We start from the raw sequence: 26,742 nt of genomic DNA, 5'->3' as shown, positions 1-26,742 counted from the left end.
ATTTAAAGAAATTATTATTATTTTTATTTTTTAATTAAAATAATGAATTAATTAAATCTCTTAAAATACCTCAACCAATATAAAAGATAAATTCCTATAAAGTGAAAATTGGATCGTTACATTTATGATCTTCAAGTATAAATTGGTGTTGTACTTCAACATTAAAATAAATTAACCAATTAAAATCAACCATATTTTGTCTGCATTTATTCTTATAATTTTTGCTCACACACACATAAGTATTATTGGTTTTTTAAATAAATATCATGAGTTTTAATTTTGTTCTAATTAATCTTTAAATTTTACTGTTTTACAAATAAACACCTTGGATTTTATTTTATTTTAAACCTTATTTTTTTTCTTTTTACAAATAGCTCTTTCTATCAAGTTTGAGAGAGAAAACCGGGTATTTGTTAGCAACAATATATAAAATAAACTAATCAAATGTTTTAAACTAAATAATTAAAATATAAATCAAAATAAACAAAAAAATGAAAGTTAAAAAATATGTATAATAACATATATAATACATATTAAAACGAGGCATTACATATAATTGATTTGTAAAAATAACTAATTTGTTAATAATTGTAATAAAAAATCAAATAAGAAACTAATTCAAATGATTTAATAAATTAATTTAAGTTTTAAAAATTAATTAATTGAGTATAAGAAATCCACAAGGTTGGGGCGGTAGCTTAAAACTCGACTGCGTTCACATGAGTGAGAATAATTTATTTAGCGGGAGAATTTGTATTTGATTCTCATCGTATGCAAAATTCCCTTGGACTAGCGACAGTCACGCACCATGAGTAAGATTATTGAAGTAAAAAAAAATATAAAGTAAAAAAAATATAATTGAATTATTGAAGTTAATTGATTGATTATCATAAAAACTATTAAAGTTACTATATATATATATATATATATATTATCGAATTATAAACTCTAAGATTATTTCATATTAACGATTAGGATTTGATGTAACTTTTTTCAAGTTACACTAATTATAATGGTATAATTTAACCAACTATTATACTATTTTATAACTTGATATAAAATATAATTTTTATTGATCTGATCGTTGAATTATATCTATGTACTGTCAAGATTGTTTGTATCAATTTTTGTCAAAATTGAACAATTATAAAAAGATAATCAAATGATTCATATTTTAGTATATTTTAAAGAGTTTATATTATGTCAATTTTAATATGTAAAAATGAGATAACAAATAATTTTAGATTAATATAAAATTTTGTATATAAAAGTTATGTAAAAGAAACCTTTGATCTAATCATAAATTTTAAAAAAATATTATTAAAATAAAAATTATTGAAGGATATAATGGTTGGTTAAAGTTACACATTATGTGCAACAATGAAATGAAAATATGCATGGACATGATTTACATGGGAACAATGTCTTCAATAGAACAATTGGACCTAAGAAGTTATACATTCCTCTAAGGTGTTTGTAAAAATGATTGAAACAGTTTTTCTATGACTTCATCACGCCACGTGACGTTCTTGTTGATTGGTTTTCGTTTTCAAGAGATATATTGATCAATTCATGAGTGTATGTGTTTTTATAAATTATGTTTATGAATTAACAAAAATATGTAAAAGCTTTATTTGTCTTTGTCGTTCTATGAATCTCTTTTTTTTTGTTTTTTTTTTGTATAATTCTCTCTTTTATATTTGTATGAATTGATATTATTATATTTTAAAATTCCTTCTCAATACCTCTTAAAGGAATTCAATTGAATCCCAAATAGACGGCTTCATTGGATTGCACCGTATCACTCTTGTTGGTTTGCTATTATATATAATTACTTCAATAAAAAAATGTTTAATTATAAATGTTGACAATTTATTTGATTTATTTTAGATTTTATAGAATGTTTCTTTTTCACAAACAGGTTACTTTTGAATATATTTTAAGGTTTTTTTATTGTAATTTTGTAACAAAAGGAACACTTCTAGATTATCATATTAAAATTAGTTAAAAAGCATTTTTATTTTTTAAAAAAGAAGTATTTTATTTTATAATTGTAACCAAACACAACTTAATTTATGCTAAAATAAGAATCTCTTAAAACAATTTTTTTTTAAAAAAAATAACTTCTTTTAAGTATAAATAAATGGGTGTTTTTTAGTTGTTCCTTCCCCCACTCTGGAAGCCCTAGTTAAGGGATTGTCCTGAGTAGTTCTGTTCTTTATTTTTCCACATAAGCCAAACATAAATAAATGGGTCCCTTAACTTAAAAAGTTTCTATAAAAACGGATCATCTGACAAACTATACATTAATTTTGTTCTACAATGCTGCACAATATCTTTGTGAAGCATATAGTTGTCTAATTTTCAAAGTGTTTAAAAATATTTCAAAAAAGAAACTTGAAAACAGAATTAAACTTTCTTCTATTTTCTTTTGTCTTTACAAAACTGATCCCACAAAATGGCTTAGATAAGACCATTCTTTCTTATAATCTTCTTTTATTAGTCATGAACTTATTTAAAATATTATTTGTTTAGTCATTATGAGGATTCATTTCCATTAAACTTTTAAAATACTCACAAAATACATAGTACTTTATCTCTTAAAATGCAATTTCTCTTTATAGGCAAGCTAAATCCATAATTTTAAATCACCATGCTTGGTAGTTTTTAAATTGGGTTTATAAACATATCTTTCTATATAAGAATAATTCTTAATTTTCTTTCATCTTTATAAAATTTCTCCTTTTTATTAAATGAAGAAAGAACTAGATGTCTCTTATATTCTTAAGATATTAAATTTATCCACTTTTTTTTTCCAATACTAATATTATAAAACACTAGAAGAATTATTCAGAAAACATAATATTGCTCATTTACTTTTTAAGGAAAAACAATGAATGCAGGATCGTTCACCTGATCCTAAGAAAGAGAAACAGAATTTCATGTTTATTGACCATTATTCTTCCCTATAGCGTGCGTTTATGAATCTTCATGCCCACCCCACTGCTTTATTCTATCTTCCGCAAGGGATGCCTGCCATTTTACACATATAATTAGCCTGTAATCAACATATTTACTAGACTAATAGTATATATACAACCTTAATCATATATATCATCTATATGGTTTGGTTTTTGCAAGCAACACATCTACATTTCAATTACAAAATAATCTAACTCAATTGGTTAAATATCATGTATGAGTATTATAAACTGGTTGATACCTTTTTCGATTCTTACTAATCCAAAAGATATTCATTGCAATTTGCAAAAGTAAGAAGAAAAAACAATTACCTCTTTATTCCAATCTGTTCTATAGACAAGGAAGAATAGAACACAAGTTTGTAAGATAGTTCCTGACAGCATTCCAGACCAAATCCCCTGAAAATTATCAATCATAAAAATATTACTAGTACTCCATCAGACCAATTCTCCTTTATTTAACTTTAATGCAAACATTTTAAAAGGGTAAAACACTGTTCCGCTCCCTAAAAGTTTAAAGTACTCCAACATTAGTCCAACATTAAAGAAAGAAAAAGAAAAAAAAAATCTGAAAGTGTAATTTGCTAATCATTCTAGTCCAATATTCAAAAAATTGTAACTTAAATGATAATAACAACATATATTTAAAGACTCAAATATAATAAATAATTAATTTAGAAAATTATTTAACATCCTGAAAAATTATTTTAAATTTCTTTAATTTCTTATACTAATAGGCTAATACGATAACACTTTATGGACTACTTTCATACGCTAAAATGGTAAGTGTTTTACCTCGTTTCAAAAGGTTAATATATGCTCAATCATGTGAATTCTGCCGCGTGCCAAAGTTACTTGTCTTCTAGGGTTTGTTAGTTACAAATGTTATGTACAGATGCACTTTTTGGGCGTGTTTTAAGTTTTGTACTACTTTCTATTTCTTTTGACTTTTCCCTATTATTAATCATACATTGAATCACTATTTATTTTGGATATATATCTCACTTGACATCTCTTATTTTATCTATTTTGTCAATCATATACTCTATTAAACATTTTTTTTCTCTTTCCCTAGTTTAATAGTATTGTGAGTGTTCATAAAATATTTTTCATTCCCAATGCCAAATGATATTTTCCTAATACTACTAAAGAAAGAGAAAGAAAAGGTAAATAATGGAAGAAGAATAATTCTATATCCTTTAACGAAAGAAAAGTAAAAAAAAAAAAAATGCACATCTGATTAATCTCTTTAATTCCTTTTTCATATAAGATTTTGAATGTAGTTTATATTTTCAACGTATTAAATATATTTTGTTTGAGGAAATCAAGTATTTCTTAACTAAAACATAAAGATTAATTCCTCAAATTACTTAAATGAATTTAAGAGATGGATTTTTTTCAACAGATATTTACTTATCAGTAAGGATAAAAAACACATTAAATATATATATATATATATATATATATATATATATATATATATTATTTTCTTTATCGGTTAATTGTTAGAATTGTCATTTTAGATTTAATTATACTTATTTTACAAAATACTGCAGTAAAAAGAATTATACGAAAGCAAACCAAGTGGATAAATAATATTATTACTGAAAGGAAGAAAAATAAAGAGAAAATGACTCACCATGACACCCATGTCAAGCTTGTATCCCAAAACAAGGCCCAGAGGAATACCAAATAGGTAGTAACAAGCAATGTTCACATAAGCAACCAAAGCCTGCCACCCTGCGCCAACAGCAACCCCTGAGAGAACGGGTTGCACGTTGTTGATGACAATGCAAAGGGCCAACATGGGTGTGAGCTCCACCACCATCGCTCTCACTTCTGAATCATTTGAGAAAAAGAAAGGGTAATGGTTCCGGAAGATGATCAGCACCATGGAGAGCATGACACCGATCAGAGTCGAAGTGATCATAGCAACAAGAAGTGAAAACTTTGCTGTTCTTGGGTGAGATGCTCCTAATTCATTTGACACCCTCACACTGCATATGTAATTTTTGGTCACTTGTTGATTTAGGTAAATCATTTAAGTTTTAATGGTCATACATTAATACTGTATAATAATCCATACTTTCAGTTACTCCATCCATCCTAAAATAATAATTGTTTTAAGTTGTTTTATACAAATAAAATGATAATTATTTTAGAATCATTTTTTTCTTACACAATAATTATAAGAAGACCATGAGAATAATAATGAATAATTATAAATATAATTTTAAGATAATTATTATAAAAATTAATAAATTTATCACAATGATTAGACGAGAATGATGCACAATCTATTATCTTAATACAATGCATATAGCCTATTTCTCATGTTATAAACAACTAGGGAAAATAATTTGAGAAAATAAACTATGAATTAATAATGAAAAATTATTTTATATTGTCATTTAATCACACACTATTATATATAATAAGTTTATTAATTTTTGTCATTATCAATTTTTTTTATTAATTTTTATAATAATTATCTTAAAAGTCATAATAATAATTTCTAATTAATAGTATAATTGTTTTTTACATTAACAGTGTATAGTAGATGAACTCTTAAACTATATATATTATTCCAGTTACTTATGTATATGCAATGCTAGCTAGAAGCATGTACAGATGAAGGGTGCGTGTTGCAAGAACAAACCTTACGGCTGCGTTCATTCCAAAGGATACCATGATGGTCCATCCCAATATGTTCATGCTGCATATTCAATATAAACCACAAGATGAGGCACAAGATTTTTTTTTTTATCAAATTTACATTAGGAATTCTTGCATCATATATATATATATATATATATATATATAATGGTTTGTTCATATGATACATTATACATGTTTGATTTCTTAAGTAAGACTTTAAACATAAATTGTGTGTGAAATAAAATTCTACTTGGAAGAGCTAGACCCACCATACACTCATTACACAATAATGGGTGTTTTTTACTTGAAAAAAATTATCTTTCCTGAAATCATAGTCGCAAGCCCACAACATTATAATTTAGGAGTAGGAAGGGGATAAGAGATGAGTGGAAGATAAAGTGAGAAATAAACCCCTTGGAAGTGAATTGCATGCACATGTTATTGGGAGTGTTAATTAGCAATTTATTTTCGCACACTTTATTTCTAAAGCATTCTTTTACATCAGTTGAAATTGATGTAGGAATTTCACTAATTTGAAAATAAGATTTACATAAGATCCACATAAATTTCACTTAATAAAAAAGAGTATATATATATATATATATATATATATATATATATATATATATATATATATATATATATATATATATATATATATATATAGAGAGAGAGAGAGAGAGAGAGAGAGAGAGAGAGAGAGAGAGAGAGAGAGAGAGAGAGAGAGAGAGAGAGAGAGAGAGAGAGAGAGAGTATTATTAACATTTTTTTAATATAACAAAGGACTTTATTTTAACTTTAACAAAAATGAAAAATTGTAAATACAGACTCATTTTCTCTTCTCATTTCTACATCATTTTCTTAATGTCTATCACATGTTTTTTCATTGTATCATTTATTACATCTATTTTTTTTTTAAGAGACATCTATTATTTCTTCTATCTATCTTTTATCTTTGTCTCTATTATTTTGACTCTAATCCACCCAGGGTAGAGACGTTTATTATAATTTGGATTATATATATGAGCCTGTTGTAGTTTGTTTTAGCTAGTGCTATAATATAAGTTGATAATTGATATATGAACGTCAGCACCGTGGTTGATTTAAGTTTTCGGTTTTCAAAAGAAAATAAAAATATAGATAGAAGTTTATTCAAAATAAAATTATACAAAACCTATAAATACGTACGTGTGACTCGCTTTTGACGAAAATTCAACTTACTTGTGTATAAAGAATTATATCCACAAAAATCGGGGAGTACGAATCACTGATCTAAATCAGTGAAGTCATAGTACCAACTACTCTATTGTCTAAACTCTAAAGTGGACTAGTCATACAAAATTTACAAATACAAAGGGGAATTAAAGTCAAATAGAATTTTTGTATTATATGTAATTTGTATTTTATTTTATTAATCATGATGTATATAAAAAATTATTCTCACTAGAAATAATGATAAATCTTTTTTCAGAAATATTAAGTCACACAATATAAATACTTTTCTTCAAGTATAATTTATTTCATATATAAAAATTAATTAAAATTCAAATCTTAAATCATTTAAATAAAAAAGAGAAAATACTCCCATTTACGTCAAACATGGTGTATTAAATGTAAATTGACACACAATGAATGTGCACGCCGTTATATGTAGATGTCGAATGTCGATGAAAAAACAACTTTCCAATTCCAATAATATATAGACACGAGTTGTGCTAGACACGTGTCCTTGGTTGGAAATCTACATTTATGGGCGCTGCCTTGTAGGGGATGACAGCAAATTGACGTTAAAATATGGATCAGGAAGGACGTTCTATATACCAAGTGATAAACATTGAGAGTGGATTTTTTTTTAATTACAGATAAAATAAAAAATGAAAAAATAAATTTAAATACAATTAATTTTAATAAAATTAACTTTATATTATTAAATATAATTAATATATATACATATATAAGTTATTCTTAATTATAAAGTTTATATCAAAACATATCTTAATAAGAAAATAAAGTAATAGCGTTTTCCAATTTGTCTGTTTGAAAAAGACACATCAGTAAATCAAAAGGATGTTATCCATTTCATTTTTAACTGTGTGCTACGAAAGTGTTCGAGGTTTTTTGTAGAGTTCGCGAAAACAAACAAAAGAAAGCAAAAGAAAATTTACCTACTAGGGAATGCAACCCCTATAGCTTCCGCTCTTAAAAGGAGATTAATTTTTTTTTATATGTAAAAATTGAATATAACACTAAGGATTTATAATACTTACATATTTTATTTAATTAATTAAGTTAGAGCCATGATAAGAAGATTAATCTTTGAATACAAAGTGTAGGTGTAAACTAACAAGAAAAATAAATAATAGCTGTCCTCTAATTTTGTACTTTAATTTATAAAAAAGAGAGAGAGGAAAAGAGTCTGAATAGGGAGAATGTAAAGTAAGATAGATAATGTTATATATATAAAAAAAATGTCATAAAAATATATTATATGAATAATATATAACTAGAGTGGCTTTCAAAATTTTATTTTTTTGGGTCTGAAAATGAAGGGCTATTTATTCAACTGGGGAAAATAATCTCCGAATACTTGAACATTTCGTGAGAGATCGAGAAGTATTGGGCTGGTTTGAGGCTACAATTTTATTTACATGTTATTTTTTCACATCATTTTGACTTGTAACTTTGAAATAAAATTATATATATATTAAATGTATTCATTTCATTAAAAAACTAAAATGTATTCATTTTTTAATTTTGTTAAAGTGTTAGGTGAAGTGAAATATTTGTATTTTATAAATATTGATATGTAACTAAGATACTGCTGCACCACCAACTAGTCATTAAAGCGCTTCTGCTGTTCTGTGCGCTCAATCGAGCTTTCTAGAATGAATGATTTTTAGTTAGTAATGAAAAATAAAGGATTTTCTGAAATCTTTAATATATGGCAATAAAAAGAGAAAAAAGTGAAAATGTAGGAGAAAAGTATATAAAGAAATTCTATAAAATAAATGTAAAAATAGAGGTATGAAAAAGGATCAAATGAAGAAAGACATGAGGAAATCGATCGAAGAATATAATATCTAATAATTGGTAATGAAACTGGGGGTTTGAATTGCAGTACGTTATGATAATATGCTTAGTTGGGTGTAGAAAAAAATGAATAATAATATTTTTTATTTAATTAGAGAAAAAGTAGAAAAAATAAATTGACTTCAACAAACAAAAATCCAATTTATATTTTATTTTTCAATTTTCTCTTAATTTTTTTTCCTTTTTCATATTCCATAATCCAACCAAACCGACCAATATTAACGTTAAGAGGGACTGGTGAGCCATCATTTACTAAGATCTGTGCTATATTTACTTATATAATCAATTACTAACCAGATAGATAAGGCATCGACCGAAACTTCTGCATTCTTTAAATATCCAGCGAAGAGGACCAGGGCCATAAAATACCACACTTCAAGGCTGCACATGATTTTTCAACCAAAAAAAATATTTTATTAAATCAATCTTTAAGTTATTAAAAATAAAAATCTTTAACCTAACACTTAATAAAGAGGTATTTATCATATAAGTAATATATGTTTGTGTATAACTTATTTTTATAATTAAAAAATAAACTAAACTTATTTTTATATAAATTATAATTTATTTTCATAAATTCTTCTAAACATTCACATCTCATGCAATAAGTTTAAACTCAAGTAAACGCAATATTAGTAGGATATGATTAATATTAACCAAGTCCAAAAATAGTTTCTCAGCAACAATAATCAAACCTTATTAAGTGAGATTGGTTATATAGATGATAGATCACACGACATCATTTAATACAATTAAAAATATTTTTTTAAGAAAAAAAAATGAAAGACGATAGAAACAGATATTTTCTTACGTATTATATTGTTGTTGACGTGCAATATAGATAATAAAGGAGGAATATAAAACGAATAAATGAGTAGTGGCAGCAAAACATGAAGACAAGGGTCAGGGAGATGGGTGGAATAGAGATCTAAACATAAGGACAACAAATAAAGGAGTGGAGAGAGAAAATAATAAATGATGCAGTAAGGAATAAAGAGATTTTTTTAGGGGAAGATAATAAATAGTACATGATAAATATATTTCATTTAGAGCAATGCATATCACGCGCAAATTGAAAAGGAATAATCATATCAAATATAATACTGCATTAAAGATTAAAAAAATAATTAATTTAATTTTTTAGACAATAAATTTATTGTAAATTTATATTTTTTTTATAAAAAATATCACTGTTACTAAATACTAATGTTTTTTTTCTCTCTTTGAATGTTTATCAATTCAATATTTCTTTTAAAAATATTTAATCTAAAAATAATTAATACAAGAAATATTATAAATTTAATCTTCTAAGAAACAAACACTACTTCTAATTCTTTACCAAAAATTTAAAAAAAAGACACTACTTCTAATTTAAGTCTCATAAATAAAAAAGTATTACTTACGCAGATTTTATTCTTAAGATATTTATAAAAGATAACTTATTAATTGTTCTTAAGATATTAATCAAGAAAATAAAAATTATGAAAAACATTGCATATATTACACTAAAAAAAAAAATAATGATTCATTATTAATTTTTAAGGAGACATTTGTTTGAAAGTATTATAAAAGACTCTTGAAAAACCGAGCATGAAAATATTACATTTTCATATTCAATTCAAGTTTTGAAGAAATCCAAAAGAATTTTTATTCTTATAAATATAAAATCTTTATATTTAACTTATTTTATTTCCATGATGACACGTGAGTATATATATCTCACATTCTTATTACTTATGATTGAAGTTACTTTTTAGAATAATACTACCACTTTACACTTTATTATTTTACATTTATTTTCTATTTTTCTTAATTTTTAATTAAATATTTTTAAGAAAAACCACTAAATGTAAACTAAACAAATATCTTTGTAAAAATAATATTCTTATGCACAATATTTTTTGAAAATATGAATTGTATAAGTACAGTATAACAATATTATATTTTAAGTTTAATTATCCATTTAATCCTCATAATTTCTAAACTTATTTTTTTAGTCTTTATAATTAATAAGTAAATTTTTAATTTTTAAAATTTATATTTTAATTTTTTGAAAGATCCCTGCCGTTGATTAAAAAAATTTAATTATAAATTTTTTTTGAAAATTAAAATATAAATTTTAGGAATAAAAAATATATTTATTAACTGTATGAATTAAAATGAATTAGTTTAAAAACTACTATACAAACTAAATAGATAATTAAACCTATATTTTAAAACAAACATCCTCTGAGTAAATAAAAAAATTACTATTATAATACTCTATGTTGAAATAGTTATCATATAATAAATGAAAAATTAATATTAAAGGAGTTTAAGAGAATTTAAAATAATTTAAATAACCAGGCATCTCAACTCAGACTATATGAGTATTATGTATTCCATATTTTTACCGATAAAGAAAAAGAAAATAAGAAAAGGGAAAAGAAATGTTGACAAACCAGAGCATGACAGCAGAGGCAAGAGAGAGACGAACGAAGCCCCAGAGATTGTGAAAGGCTTTGAAGGTAAATCCGGACCAAGCCTCCCCACAGGCCCCACTCACTATATAAACGAGCTGTGCAATGTCGATGAACCACCACGACGCGTTCAGCACCACGGCGGCGCCGACGAGACCCCACCCGAACTCCAGAATGAGCAACCAGCTGAACAAAGTGTGCAGCACCAGCGCCGCCGCCGCGATCCACGCCATCACCATGATCCTGCTTTGCGCCTGCAGGAACTTCTGCGCCGGGTAGTTCACCGCGTACGCGAACAGCTGCGGGATCATCCACAACGCGAACTCCCCCGCCGCCGCCGAAATCGCCTCCGTCTGCCCTATAGCTCTAAGCATATGCCCCGCGAAGATGTAGAGGAGCGACAGCAGGATCGCGGTGGCGTTCAGAATCACCCACGAGCGCTGCATGTACACTCCCAGCATGTGCACTTGCCCTGCTCCGTAAGCTTGTCCACATAGCGTTTCCAACGCGCTTCCCATTCCAAACTGCGCGGTAAGTTCACAAGTGGGTAAGTAGTTTAATCACATGTTAGGCCTCTTTGAATATAAGGTGTTTTTGAGAATTTTTTTACAGACAATATAGAACTTTTTCTAATAGAATAGCTCTCAAAAATATTTTTAATCTTGTATCCAAAAGTTTATTATCATGGTTCTAGATTACACTTATGATCACCGTTGTGATCGATTAATTTTGTTGCAATAATCCAAAAGTGAGTAAGTAGTTTAATTGTACGTGTTAGGCCTGTTTGGATACAAGATGTTTTTGAGAAATTTTTTACTGTTTCAGTAAAAAAATTCTCAAGAAAACTACACTTTTAGCCTTAATTATATTCAAGTAGTCTTTAGGTTTATTATTGTGGTTCTAAATTACAGACCGTTATGATCACAATTGTGGTTAATTTTGCTGCGATTGTTGACACTGTGAGTCAAATATCAATGATTAGGAACACTTTACACTATTTTGAAAACTCAAGAATCAATTGTATAAATATGTAAAGTACAGAATTTTGAATCATTCTTGATGATGAGTAGAAAAACATTTTATGTTGTAGAATACATTCAATATTCATTTGACCTCTTTTTTTATTAAAGAAAATTTAAATGAGTTAAAGTCTGATAGTTCATCAAGCAAACCTTAAGATTAAAAAAAAAAAGAGTAATTACAGAGATTATCAACTAATAAAATTTTTACATCAATGACAAAGATTAAACTCATTCTTTTTTTTTTTATATGAATCAGTTTTTTATCAACTAGTTTAACATTTGTTGGTTATATTAATTTGATCTCTATACTTATACCATTTTAAACTAAAAAATTATTCGTTTTAGTTTTTATGTATATAGTAGTTTTTATTCTGTTTTAATATCTGTCTTTTAAAATTAAAGACTACAATGAATTACAGAAGTGCATGTGGCGAATTAAAACGCAGAAATTGTACGTGTGAAGAGACCAAATGAGTATATGTAAATAATAACTCGGTGTCATTACGTACCGTGATGCCTAGGCAGAAGCCGGCGATGACGGAGTTTTCGACAGAGACGGCGGCGAGGGCGAGGGTGTTGACGTGGCCGGAGAAGACTTGGGTGACGCCGCCGAGGGAGTACTGGCAGACGGAGGTGAAGATGGCAGGGCCGGCGAGGTACCAGAGCTTCTTCGACTCGGCGAAGAACTCTCTGGCGAAGTCGCCGGCGCCGCCTATCGGAGCGATATCATCGGATGTCGCCGTGAAGACGACGGCGGAGGAGTCTGGTGTGTGGTGTCGCCGCGTGAGAAGTGGGTGAGTTTGGTCGTCATGGTCCTCCATCGTGAATTTCGTGATATGAATGGAGCTACATAGAAATTCAGAATTCTAGAACTCTTTATAAAGAAAAAGTTCGGGCCTTCAGAGCAGCTTTTAGTGTTTTACTGTTACCGAATTGGTAATAGTGTCACCCTCCGTCATTGGTGCGGAAAAGGAGATAAAACTAAAAAAAAAAAAGAAGTTATTACGAGTAATGACACGGAAAGAAGTAGATTATCGCATTTGATATGTCATTTCTAATTTCTCTTTCATATCATTAATTATCTTTTAAATCATTTTGGTATAAAATTAATATTTTATAATTATTAATTACTTAAAGTTACTAATAACTAAAAATTATACCAAAAAACATTAATATATGTAATAAAATTATAAAATATTAAAATCTTAATAATTAATATTTTTTAATTAATTATAAAAATGAGAGCTATTTACCTAAATTTAATTTTTATATATTTCAATCAATTAAAATTAATTTTTCTAAGGTTAAAGTAAATAAAAAATATTTACCTAAATTTTTTTATGATAAATATTTCCCTAAATTGAATAAAGAATATAGATTCTATAATTAATGAAAAATAATTATCAATATTTTAATATTTTTTAAATTTTTTATATATATTTATGTATTTTAGTATAATTTCAATTATTAACCATTTAATTAATGATTCTAAAATTTTAATTATACATAAATGATATGAAAAAAAATAAAAAATAACATATTAAATATGATAATTATAAAATTAATATAAGATAATGATCTAAATTCTATTGGCGAAGATGAATTATTTAATCTTATTTTGACTTGGGTTAATTAGACCAGTCCTAAAAAAATTTTACTTGAGCTTAAATTTTTAAAGTTGTTTTTTCTTCCAAACTTACCCCTTATCTTTATTACCCTTTTGCATTTTCTCTCTCTCCGTCCCTGTCTGTTCTCTCTCTCAAGTTCTATTTTTCCCCCTCTTTCTCTTCTATCTCATTCTTCTCTAATTCATTAATTTCTATGAGCTTGTTAGTTACTATTTTAGTCTTTAAAATCATGAGAAAATATAAACTTGACTACAATTAGAACTTGATCTGACTTGATACACGATATGTTGATTAGAATTTCATAAGCACACCTTTAACAAGATTGATTTTGTGTATGTTAGTAACAACCCGAACCTTTCACTTTATAGCTTGTGTATATTTTTTCTTTAAAAAAATTAAAAAACAAAATTATAAAATTTAATTTAATAAATAAGTAATTTTAAAATCAATTAAAAAAATTATATAATATAATGCTTATATTTTATAATATTTTAAATTAAAAAAAGAGAGAAAGTCCCAAATAGTATATATTAAGAATTAAATTGTAAATTGAAAAAAATAAGAGAGAAAAAATGTATTTACCAAAAGAAAACCTTATTAAGATTATTTAAATACGTGTGATAGAGTTACTTTTTTTTAGCCGAATTGGAAAAATAATTTTATATTTATCTTATTCTAAAGAGATGAATAAAACGAGATTGTACGTTATTCTATTTAGCAATGTCATTATGTTATGTTGTTAAGTGAAATGTCATAATCTATCGGACTAAAACTTAAAAGCCGCCAGAGCACTATAACGAATAACGTTTGATCTCATGTATGGTAGCTGCTACTTCTTGTGACAGTTTACCTACAGTTACATATATTAATATAATTACCCTTTTGCATTGCAAAAAAAAAAAAAAACAAAAAACCAAAACGAATAACGTTTCATTTGACTGTTTATCTCTCTCAAACTTGTTAAGTGGTCATGAATGGAAGTGCGGAGGAGGAAGTAGTACCCTTGTTTAAGAAGCTGTGGCAGATTAAGGTTCCATCCAGTGTGGCATTTCTATCATGGAGGGTGCTACATGATAGACTTACATCTAAATGCAACTTGAGGAAGAGGGTATGTGGGGTTACTGAGATTGAATTTTTCTTGCTCCTTCTGCCATGAAGAAGATGAATCAGCGAAACACTTGTTATTTTGCTAACTCAGTTTTGAAGAAATGCTTCAAGTGGGCTGGCCTTCTATAGGTGCAAACCCTAGGGATAATTTCACTCAACATTCAATTGGGTTGTTCATGGGGGAATACAATAATATAATTAATATTAAGTAAAAATTTATGAAAATATTTGAATATGAATTAAATGGAAATATTGTCTTAAATATTATTTAATCATATTGTCGAAGATCATATTGTATAAGGTATATTATGCTTTTATTGATTTTAATTTTTTCTTATAATTTTAACGGTTACTTTTTAATTTTATGCATTATATATAATTTTATGATTATATTTTTTTAAATCAGAAAATATATATTAATAAATAATTATATATATTTAATACAATTAAAAAATGTCATTAATTATTTAAAGATAATTTACAATTAAAACTTTAATTGAACAGCATTCTGAATAATTAATTGTAAAATAAATAAATAATTTAAGGGTTATGAAAATATGTTAATATAAATTAAATAATTAAATATTTTTAATTATTATTTAATCATACTTTAATTTAAAATTTATATTATTTTGCTCAATTAAAGCATTTATATATGAGTTAAATGCAATCATTTATATTTATTTAATTACTAATTAATAATTAGGACTTATATTATTTATTTAATACTCCAAATTGTTAATTATTAATTAATAGAAATTTAACTGTAATTTTGTCTTTGATATATATGGGGAAAGGAATGTAACTGTTATTTATCATTTTATTCATCTTTTTTTTTTATAATTTTTATATGTAGCGTTAAAAAAGGACTCACATTTTACTAATTATTTAAATAAATGATTTTTAATAATTTTACTAACATAACTGATTCATATATGAATTTAATAATTTGTGTACATTAATTTTTTAGTAATTATATATATATAACTTTAGGATTAATTTTATTTTTAGTTACTGAAACTTTTTAAGTTCTCACTTTTACTCATTTAACTTTTATTCCGTTAATTTTTAGTCCTTGCCATTAAAAATCACCCTTAAATATTGATGTGATATTAATTTTATTTATTATTTTTTGTTTTGACAGTTAAAAATAACGAAAATTTACTTTGATAAGGATTAAAATGCTTTAAACATTTTCTGCATTTATCTAAACTTTTATTTGTTTTCAATCTCCATTTATTCTATCTCTAAACTTTACTTTTATCTAATCTCACTTTCTACTGAAATTACTATTAAAATCATTGTTATAAAAAATTATAACTACCGAAATGTTAGCATTAAAATCACTATAGAAACCATTTATACAAAAACTATTATAATGAACATGAATATTTTTTTTATGAACAAGGCAAAAACAATATTATTGATAACGAAACCAATGGTACAAGCTATACCAACAAAGTCTAACCGAGATGTACAATAAGAAAACAAAAAGAGCGAGACTAAAGCTATTTTAATTAATACTTAGACAATTCTTTTAACTTTAAAATTATAATTATTTTATTGATAAAAAAGAACTTACAATTAATACAAATTTTATGCCTCATACTTAAAAAATAATTTATTTCTTAATAAAATTATTGTTTGGATAGGTATAAACTCTTTTTCGGAAGTGTTTGCAATTTTCAGGGTTAACAAATTGTAAAAAAAAAAATCAAATTAAATAAAAAAAATTAGGGTTTCCAAAGATTTGGAAACTATGATTTTGGAAAGTCACTATATCATGATTATGGTTTTAAATTGGGTTGAAAATTACTTCATGTTTTAAAACCAAATTTTAAAACTAGCTATTTGGATTAAAATTAGTTTAAAGTTCAAAATTAGTTTTGAAATGAGACCAGTTTCAAAACTTATTTTGAATTTCAAATTAGATAATAGAAAATAGGAAAAAATATTCATTTGGTTATTATGAAATAAGATTGTTGAATTTTATTTTAACAAATAATGTGTTTAAAAGGTTTTTGTAATATACCAAACTTTAGTGTAAAGTTTGTATAGAGATAATGTAAATGTATGAATACGTGATTTTGATGATGTCAAAGAATAATCAAACAAGATTGTTTTTAAGATCACTTCAACAAACATTCAAAGTTTAAATATTGCTTCAAGATTAAGACAAGGTTACTTCAACAAACAAGCATTGCTTCAAGATTCATTCAAGATCAACTTTTTCCTTAAAACACATTGTTTCCAACATGTCAAGGCTCTGGTAATTGATTACCAGACAGTGTAATCGATTACCAGAAGACAAGTTTGCAAAGCAACTTCTTAAAAGGGTTTGAAATTTGAATTTTGAATGTGTAATAAATTACCACTGATGTGTAATCGATTACCAGCAGCATAACTCTTGAAATTCAATTTGAAAAGTCATGATCCTTCAAAATATAACTGTGTAATCGATTACTAGAAACCTGTAATCGATTACCAGTGAAAATTTTTTAGAAAAAGCTTTTTGAAAAGACACATCTCTTCAAACCATTTTGAAAAGGCACGAAGGACCCATATATATGTGTGTCTGACTTCAAAAAGCAAGAGAGAAATATTCTAAAAGAACTTCTTTGTCAAATGCTCTCTCAACAACTCTTAGGCAAACACTTACAAATCTATTGAGAGTTCATCCAAGAACTTCGAATTGTTTTATCCACTCTAAAGGAGAGAAGTCTTTCTGTTCTTCTTAGAAAGTCAATTGTAATCAAGAGATTGGTTGTCTCTTGAATTGTGAGTTTCCTGAGCACAAGGAAAAGGGATTCCTTGGATGTTCGGAAGTTGTAAAAAGGATTTTTACAAAGATAGTAAAAAATCTCAAGTGGGTTGCTTGAGGACTGGACGTAGACACAGGGCGTGACCGAACCAGTATAAATCGAATTTGCATTTCTCTTTTCCCTTATCTCATTTATGTTATTGTAATCAATTTTTCCTTGCACGTTTAAAAGAACATTGTTAAATTGATTACTTCTTGTTCTTCTTATACATTCTAAGCCTATCAATTTAAAAGGGGGGGAGGGGGTTAAAAGTATGTTAGTGGGAATTTTGAAACTTAATTCACCCCTCCCCTCTTAAGTTATTGAGGCCATTTATCCAATAGGTAACTCATAATCTTGCTCTGTCTGCTAAATCTGATACTTATATCTCTAGTAGTTGTTCCAAATTGGATTCAATCTTTGATTATTATTAATGAAATGGTCTAGGCCTGTTTTCTGTAAAAAAAAAAAGTTTCTTAATAATGATATATACTTTTTACAGAATAAAATTTTCAACAAACAATCTTATTTCATAAATTCTAAAAATATATAATTTTTCTAAATTTAAACACTACTACAAATAAAGCTTTTAATGATGCTGGGACAATGACAATTGTACCAAAATCATCTTCAAATCTTGGCCGATGGCAATTATGTAATTTATGGAATGATGGTTTTTTCTAAAATTGTTGTAAAGACATTCAATACGACGACGATTTTGGTGAAAATCGTCATAGATAGGATGAGTTTAAAGACAATTTTGGATAACCGTCATTGTAATGATCAATCTAAAAATTAAAACCTCAGTTCCAGTTCACTAGAGATCTCCCGTGCCTTGCCCTTACTCGTAGAACCTCCACGTGCCTTGCCCTCCTTACCTCTCTTGCTTTCTCATTTTCTTTACCTCTATTACAGTTGTTGTTGTGGTGCTTTCATCGCCATCATGTTCTCATCAGCATTGTGTCGTCGCCGATGTCCAAGTGTGAACCCCTCCACCACTATAGAAGCATCATTAGAAAGTATGAACGAACCCCTCTCTTGCATTTTCCTTGGGGCTTTGTTGACTTATAACTCTATCAAATTCTTATGGTTGTGTGAGAGTATATAGTGATGATATCGAGTGTATTAACTTTTATAACTAGATTCGTAGAATTTCTCAGCCACACTTGTTGAGATTGTGATCTTTCTATTGTCTTGTAGAGTATTAACAAAATAGGTTTCAAATAGAGTAGCACTTTTGACTTAAATTATTCGGTCTTATTCATTTTCTTCGTCTTCCTTTCATTGTGCTATTGTGGCCATCATCATCATCATCATCTTGTTTCAATCAATTTCTTTATTGGCATAGGTTTGCATGGCACTTCAATTGTTTCATATTTTCAAGATTGTCAAATAATGTTAGAATTTGGGGTCTAGTTTGGGGTTCTACAAGGAAGTATATCCTTACACTTTCAAGCAGTTTCTAATTAAACACATTAAAAGTGTTTGCTGGTAAAACTAGGCAGTGATCTTATGGTGCTAGAAGTAATATAAAATCATTCATGTTCCTTCACTAATAATAACTCAATCTTTTGGTTGTTGATTCATGACATATGGCAATGTTCAACCCCCAGAAATTGTTATACGATAGAACTGTATTCTTGGCTTATTTTAATTCCCTGCTTATGGTTGTTAGTTGTTTTAGGTTAGTTTCTATGACTAATATGCAAACAGATTAGACAAATTTGTAGCATTTTTTAGACACTTAGGGTTGCCTCTTTATTTTCTCTTTTGCGTTCTTCAAGTATTGCCCATTTTCGCCTAAAATGTAATTGCCTTCTTCCTTTTTGATTGTTAACATGTATTTGCATATATTTAGGATTAGGACTGTTTATATTAGGAAATGATTATCTATCCCTTCATTGTAGGGATTGGTTATTTTGAATTAGTCTCCTTAGGTGTATATATATAGTTGTAATTGTACCCTATATAATCAATAAAAAAATTCAGAAATATTCTTATTACACTAACAATACATTCTTCCTATGCATAAAAAACAATACATTCTTCTTTTATCCAAAAAAAATGGTAAAATAGAAAGAAGGAAAATAAAAGAGATGAAAAATTATGTTGTTCACTATAAGGAGTTAAAAAGAAAAGGAAAATCTATAACAAGAAAACTTAAGTGTGTGAATAGAAAGCATACTCTCTACCATCAAATCTTGTCAGAGATGGGTGAGATTCGAGCAAAAATGTATTAACAACAATAAGGTCTATGGCCTAAATAAAAAGCAAACACAAATCAACTTAGTTTTTAAGCATAATTTTCAAACTTCAATCACACCAAAGATTAACCAACACTAAGCCCCCTCCCCCTCCCCCTCCCTCATATCTAAAGACAAAGATTTATGCAGAATGATTTGAATATTTTTAAGAGATTAAACATAATGATAGATGAAACTTCTAATATTTTTTTAATATGCATAGCCTTAATGCCCTAATCTACCAATTTTGTAAATCTTCTAGTTAAAAATATGAGAAATATCGTATGATATCATCTAAGAATATTTTAGAGTATCCTAGATGATCTCTTAGGTTTATTCTTCTTTTGTATTTTATGGTTTGTATAATAACGACCTCATTTGATCTATGTACATGTCGTGGTTGTTACAAGATTCATTACAAGAACAAACGACACATGGCAACTTTGTTCCCCATAGTCATGAGGATATACTTAATACTATCATTGAGCGACCGAAGCACTCAGGTCGTGTTCCTGTTGCGGGAAGTGGTGTGACAATCACCCAACACTTTGGACAGACATCATATGCCTCCAACAGTTCCTTTGCATCGATCAACCCACAATAATTGGTTGAGATAATAGGAAACCTTAAGGATGAGTGGAAGAGAGAACTAGAAAAGGATAATAAACGCAGTCTAGAGAAAACGAAAGAAGAGTTGAAGAAGGCCATAAAAAAGGACTTTAGCCAAATGGTATCCCAACACTCACCCCCTATTGAGGTTGATATACAAGTATTTGGTGCACATGCCAACACAAAGGGAAGCTGTGCTAATACTGCTATCAGTCCATCAAGGGAAGGGAATGTTGATGATGTGATGTGTACTATGGGGTTGTACATCCAAGATGATCATTCTACCCGCCTGGTGGCCTTGGGAAAAGTATATGAGGGGGCGTCCACAATACACAATGTGCCTTATGCAGATGATGTGGTCAAGGTGAGTGTTGGAAGAGTTTATGATGGTAACGCTCAAGTCCCTTTTCCCACGTCAAAGGTTTAGTACGTGAGGCAGGCCCTTGACGCATTCATTGCATGGCCAAGACATCTTGTGAAACCTGTTTCACATGGGGTATTTATTTGTTTGATAGTATTAAGACATTCTTATATTGTTAAAAACTCTTTACTTACATTAGGTTAATTATTATGTTTATTAACTAAATAGAATTCACATATTTGTCCAAAGAAATAGGTTGAACCTGTTCATATGTCCACTCTTGTTGGTGGAATTAATCCCTTAGTTAATTTGATAAGAAATTTGTATGATCTTTATGAGAAACCTCCTAAGTTGTTGTGGGATGGGGCTAAATTTGGGATTCCGAATGCAGAAGCATCATTTTTCATAAAATATTTTGATGTAAATGAAATAATATCATGGGTCAAATGTTTGAACATATCTATACTACAGTTGTGGATGATGTAAGTAAATTCTATTTCAAGGTCTACTTTCATTAACTAATAATTAATATTCCTTATGATATATATGATTAACAATTTTCATTTGTAATCTTAAAAATAGGTTTATGGATGAGTCAGAGTATAAGGTTGGGTCATGGTTCTGTGTATGGATTCCTTGAGCCTCAGTCCATACACAATGGAGCATGGTATATTTACTTTAACAAGCTTCAATTATTATTTTACTATCACTTTTTAATCATTTTACATATACGTGACTAATTTGTATATTTTATATTTTGTAGTGGTTTGGTGATGGAACACCATTAGACATGGAGACCATAAAAAAAAATTCGCAAGAAATGAGCAACATACTTTTTAGAAGTTAAAAACATGCGATTTAGAAAGGTTTAGATGATATAGGAAGAATTTATATTTTGTATTAATGTTTATTGTAAACATTATAATCACTTGTTAATTGACTTTGTATTCTTCTCTCCTTTTGTTTTCAAAATTCAAATTGACCATTTTGGCCTTCTCACCCTAACTATCTTTGTAAGCATGATACTTCTTCTCTCCATTGTTTCATTTTTGTTTTCAATTCTTCAAGTGAAAGGAATATAGGAACTTGAGGTGATGAAAACAAAAGAATATTAAAAGAAGCTTTGATGTCAGGTGAGGTTTTAGTTGTTTGAATCTGTTAAGTTTGTGTTTTGGAGCTAGCTATATGATATGGTATAATTGCAACCAAGTCTAAGCTACATGGGATGTATGTGAGGTCATTGGTGGAACTTTTTTGGTGTTCATTGAGTTTTGAGGTTCTTTTATCAAGTATATTGTATTCATTTATTATAAGGTTCATTTCTATTTACAAGTGTGTTGGAGGCTTGCTTGGGGACATGCATGTGAAGGATTTCCCTGTTAAAGTTTCCAGATATGTTATCCACATCTGAATCTGGTGGGAATGGAAAGGCCAACTCAAAGTGAACATGTTTCTGTTCATTTGTTTGCCTTTCGCCTTTCACAATTATATGGTCATCGGAGCCATCAACTTGAAGGGTCACCTCCTCCTTCCTGAATTCTAATGTAAGATATGACAAAGAGATTCATTTTTTTTTAATTGGCAAATGCATGTTAGTAGTTAATTTTTAATTTTTATTAGTGAAGAGATTTGAAATTGATTTCTTCTTCTCCTTTTTTTCCTTCAAATGAAAATTAACAACTAATTATTTCAAACAGGTTCATGAATATATAAAATAAAATACACCAATCAATTGCTGAAATCATAATGGATGCAAGAAGGTATTGTTTCAAATAGTCAAAAGAAATGGAGTTTATTTTTTGTTTGTAACATCACAATTTTTATCATGTCTTTATGCTGCTTACTATATAACTTATGTGATGGATATCAGTTAGCGACCCTAAAGAAAATATGGAGCTAATAAATGATTAAATGCATACCTTAACCTAACTAGTTACTAAAATATGATGATCTAAAGTCTGAACCAAATTTACTCATTTATATTTGTTGTTGCCAAAGTTTGTTTTCTTTTTCAATCAATACCCTTGTAATTATGAATTCTCATAATGGATATTACCATCTCTTTTGACATTGTTTTTCTGTTGTATATCTATATGATATTAGCTAAGCCTTTTTTCAAAATATAAATTTGTTATGTATTTTTCTTTGTAGAGTATATCCTCAGCACAGGCTAAAAGATTCACAAAATTCAAGAAAAGGAATGGGCTTATTGAGAAAGATGTGGTAAGCTATTGATAAGAATCTTGATCCAAATAACTCTATGAAATCTGTTAGTGATACTTCTAGTCCTTCCCCTTGCTTGCTAGGTGAAAATTCTATTCAACAAATAAATTCTAAGGTTTTGACTGGTAAAGAAATTTTGGAATCTAAGTCTCTTCCTAAATTATTTGAGCCAACTAAGTGTGAATCTGAGTCTATTTCTAAGCTAGACAACACTCTGCATTATCTTCAGATAGTTCACATGTAGTAGAATGGATTGGTGATGTAGTATAACTAGTAGATGAGAAAAAGTATTACCAATCTTGTTGTATTGATGGAGTGACATATAGGTTGTAGGGTCATGCTCTTTTCTCCATCAGCCATGGGAAACTATCTCCTTCTAAACTCCAAGCAAGCAAATCATCATGGTTTCCACTATAGTTTAGCAATTGATTATGTCATACTTGTAGAAATTTATCTGAAAAATTGTGAAGTAGATATGAATACCGAAAAAGTTGTTTTTATTATACTTTACTGCTTTTGTTTTGTTTTGATTGATTTGAACCCTTTGTGTGGAATGTTCCTTTTATAAATTTATAGAACCTTAACATAGGGATTTAGTCTATTTTTATTTTCAGTCTATGTGGGAAGATTGCAAAATTGGGATAAAGTGACAAACTTCTAATTTCTTGATGATTTGCCAGGGAATATTGGTCATCCGTGTATATCTGAAGTCAATGAGATTTTTTTTATACATACAACTTTATATATAAAATTATAAATAGTTTGTCTTTTTCATTAGACGGATATAAATGCATTCATGCAAGTGTGGAAGCTTGTCATTAGTATGTTAACCATCAGTTTTTATCTAAAGCTAGATTGGTTTACATGCACTTATACTCCACAAACTATTTGTTGGTTTGAACTTGTAACCTATACAGTTAATTTTATTTTGTTTGATATTCCAATCAAATGATAATGCTCCACATCTTGAAGATGCTCACTATTCAGAACCATATATTGCATATGGATATTTTCTTTATATTCATCCATCATTCTAGAGAGTTTTTATTTTGTTTTATTTTTCTTTTTATCTGATTCATTCAATTTATAGTTTTATACAATTTTCGTATTTATAATGCAACCATCAAGTAGAAAATACGATTACAATTTATTGCATATGATATTCTTGGTAGAAAATGATAGAAAATAGAGAGATGAAACAAATAGCTGAGTATGAAAAGGGAGATAAAAATGCTTTTAATTATTGTTTAGGCTTGTCATTGGTGGTGGAAAATTGGAAATTGAAACACATTTTCATGTTGCTTGCCAATATGACTAAGCAATAAGATCATATGTCTTGTTTTTCTATTTTGATTTCAATTTGATGAAATTTTGGTTCATTTTAAACTACTTGTATGACAAAAAAAAACATGCTTTCTATAATGGTTGTCGAAAAAACCGTCTTAGAAAGTCTTTAATTTTTTATGATGGTTTTTTCAAGAAATCATTTTAGAAAGTAAACTTTCTAATATGATTTTTTGAAAAATCATCTTAAAAACATTAATGTTTTAATTTTTTTTTTAAAAAAATCTAAGACAATTTTGTGAAAAACTGATGTAAAAAGAAAAGATCTAAGACGGTTTAATAATCGTGGTAAAAAAATCACAGAAAATCCTCTTTAAAACAATTTTTTTTAATAGTGAAATGGTCCTACAAATTAAACTCAATAATTAAATCGTATTTATTTTATTCCAACTCAATTTTCTTAAATTAAATTGAATATACGCACTTACATTTTGTAACTAACGAACTTATTTTAATGTAAAGAAAAAAAAGTTCGATATGACATTATTTAATAGATTTAAATTAAATAACAACCTTTTGGAGAGTTCTAAAATTTGGTCACAATCAGTGGCAGAATGGCAGCTTCTGAAGCAAAGATTCGCCTCTCATGTGGCAATGGCATGCCCCCACTAGGGATGGAAATGAGCCAAGCCGCTTGTCAAGGGTCTATGGCTCGGCCTATTTAAGGCTCGGCTCGGCTTGACTTGTTTACTATAAAGGCCAAGCTCAAGCTTTTTAAAAAGTTTTTTTAGATAAAAAGGCCAAAACCAAACTATAAAAAAATCTTATTAAGCTTGAAAAGCTGGCTTGTTAAAATAATAATAATAATAATAACTATTATCTATAGCATTTTTATGTCATTATGAATGACAGGATGAAGTGACATAAAGTGCTTAGAGAGTTTACTTGCATGTGGAAAATTTTCAAAAAGAAAAAGACTCAAGTTAAAAGGATAATGCAACCAGGTTAATAGTTCCAAAGAAAAAAATATTTTGTAAAGACATTTTCAAACAATTTAAATATTTTTATTTGGCTATATTAGTATAAATCATCTCTAATCCATATATTTTTTAATATTATGCTCTCTTTTTTCATTTTCTTTTGATATACTTTGTATTTTAATAACTTTAATTCAATATGATTTTGTTTATCAATTATTTTTGGATTTGTACGTTACTTATACGAAATTTTATAAGTTTCTTTTTTTAGTTAGTATTTCACTAGGTTTTAAAACAATTAATTGGTTAAAGACGTCTTTAGGCAGACTTTTAAATAGGCTCATAAGCCAAACCAGACTTTTATGTAAGCCGAGTGAGCCTTTAAAAAAAAAGTCTATAACAGGTAATGAGTCAAGCTCAAGCCTTACGTATTCAACTTAAGCCGAGCTCAAGCCTAGTAAAGCTTGGTTTGACTCGAATCATTTCCACCCCTATCCCCCAGTCGATTTTACTTGTATTAGGCTATCACTTCAAAGAAAATTATTAATGGTGGGTGTTAGACTTTTAGGTTCATTGTTCGACCCCTTTTGCAATAGTCCACCTCACATAACCTATCTCTTATCCAAATGACTTTAATTATGAGTCTATTAATCACGCCAATTTGAAATTTTATTTTTGAAAAAAAAAATATTTGTTTAAAATTTAGAAAAAAATTTCTTTAAATATTTTAAAAAAACAGACTCAAAATTAAAAATAATAAATCAACGTTATCAATATTTAAGAATATTTTCTTTTCCATACATATTTTCTAAATCTTGGAAATTTAAAAAAAAATATTTTCAAAAATTAAAAATTAAAAACAGAAAATAAACACTCAAAATGAATTCAAGCACCACCTTAATGTTTCATGTTTCTTAAATATATCCCTCTCACAATTTTGGCAAGTGAGATCAAATTGACTAACCCGTTACAACGTGATCTGGAGCTATAAACTTCATCTACTTGGTCTTGACAATTAATGAATGCATCATTATAGGGATATCAATGAGCATGCTTGGTTCTCCAGTGGAAAGCCTAAAACATGCTTTTAAAGCACAAAAATTGAGTTTGGACAGATGTTTGGGACCCCTAAAAGTAATTATTGTACCTACTTTTGACTCCATTCTTACGTTTTATCTTAAAAGCAAGTGAGGACATGTTTTTTTTTATGATAATATGCTTCCAATTTTAACCCTATCCTTCACTCAGCATAACTCTCCAAGTTCTGCACGTCTCCTTCGTTTTTGAATTAGTATTTGC

General features: G+C 27.8%; 1 protein-coding gene across 1 annotated transcript; it reads right to left on the bottom strand.

Annotated features, from left to right (window-relative positions):
- Positions 1–2,779: 2,779 nt before the first annotated feature.
- Positions 2,780–13,077, bottom strand: LOC114423109 (protein DETOXIFICATION 29-like). Its single transcript, XM_028389733.1, has 7 exons — positions 12,720–13,077; positions 11,171–11,712; positions 9,024–9,110; positions 5,641–5,697; positions 4,621–4,978; positions 3,294–3,380; positions 2,780–3,033 (listed from the first exon to the last, which is right to left on the bottom strand). The coding sequence occupies exons 1-7, from the start codon at positions 13,029–13,031 to the stop codon at positions 2,980–2,982; spliced, it is 1,497 nt and encodes a 498-aa protein (XP_028245534.1). The 5' UTR covers positions 13,032–13,077; the 3' UTR covers positions 2,780–2,979.
- Positions 13,078–26,742: the final 13,665 nt, after the last annotated feature.

The sequence above is a fragment of the Glycine soja genome, chromosome 8 (genome assembly GCF_004193775.1).
Source record: "Glycine soja cultivar W05 chromosome 8, ASM419377v2, whole genome shotgun sequence".
NCBI classification, from domain to species: domain Eukaryota; kingdom Viridiplantae; phylum Streptophyta; class Magnoliopsida; order Fabales; family Fabaceae; genus Glycine; species Glycine soja.
This window is presented reverse-complemented; position numbering and strand designations above follow the sequence as displayed.

Coding starts and splice junctions, on each gene's coding strand:
- LOC114423109 (XM_028389733.1), bottom strand. CDS start 13,031: ATGGAGGACCATGACGACCAAACTCACCCACTTCTCACGCGGCGACAC. Junction 11,713..12,719: donor GCTTCTGCCTAGGCATCACG/GTACGTAATGAC, acceptor CTTACCGCGCAG/TTTGGAATGGGAAGCGCGTT. Junction 5,698..9,023: donor GTCGATGCCTTATCTATCTG/GTTAGTAATTGA, acceptor TTGAATATGCAG/CATGAACATATTGGGATGGA.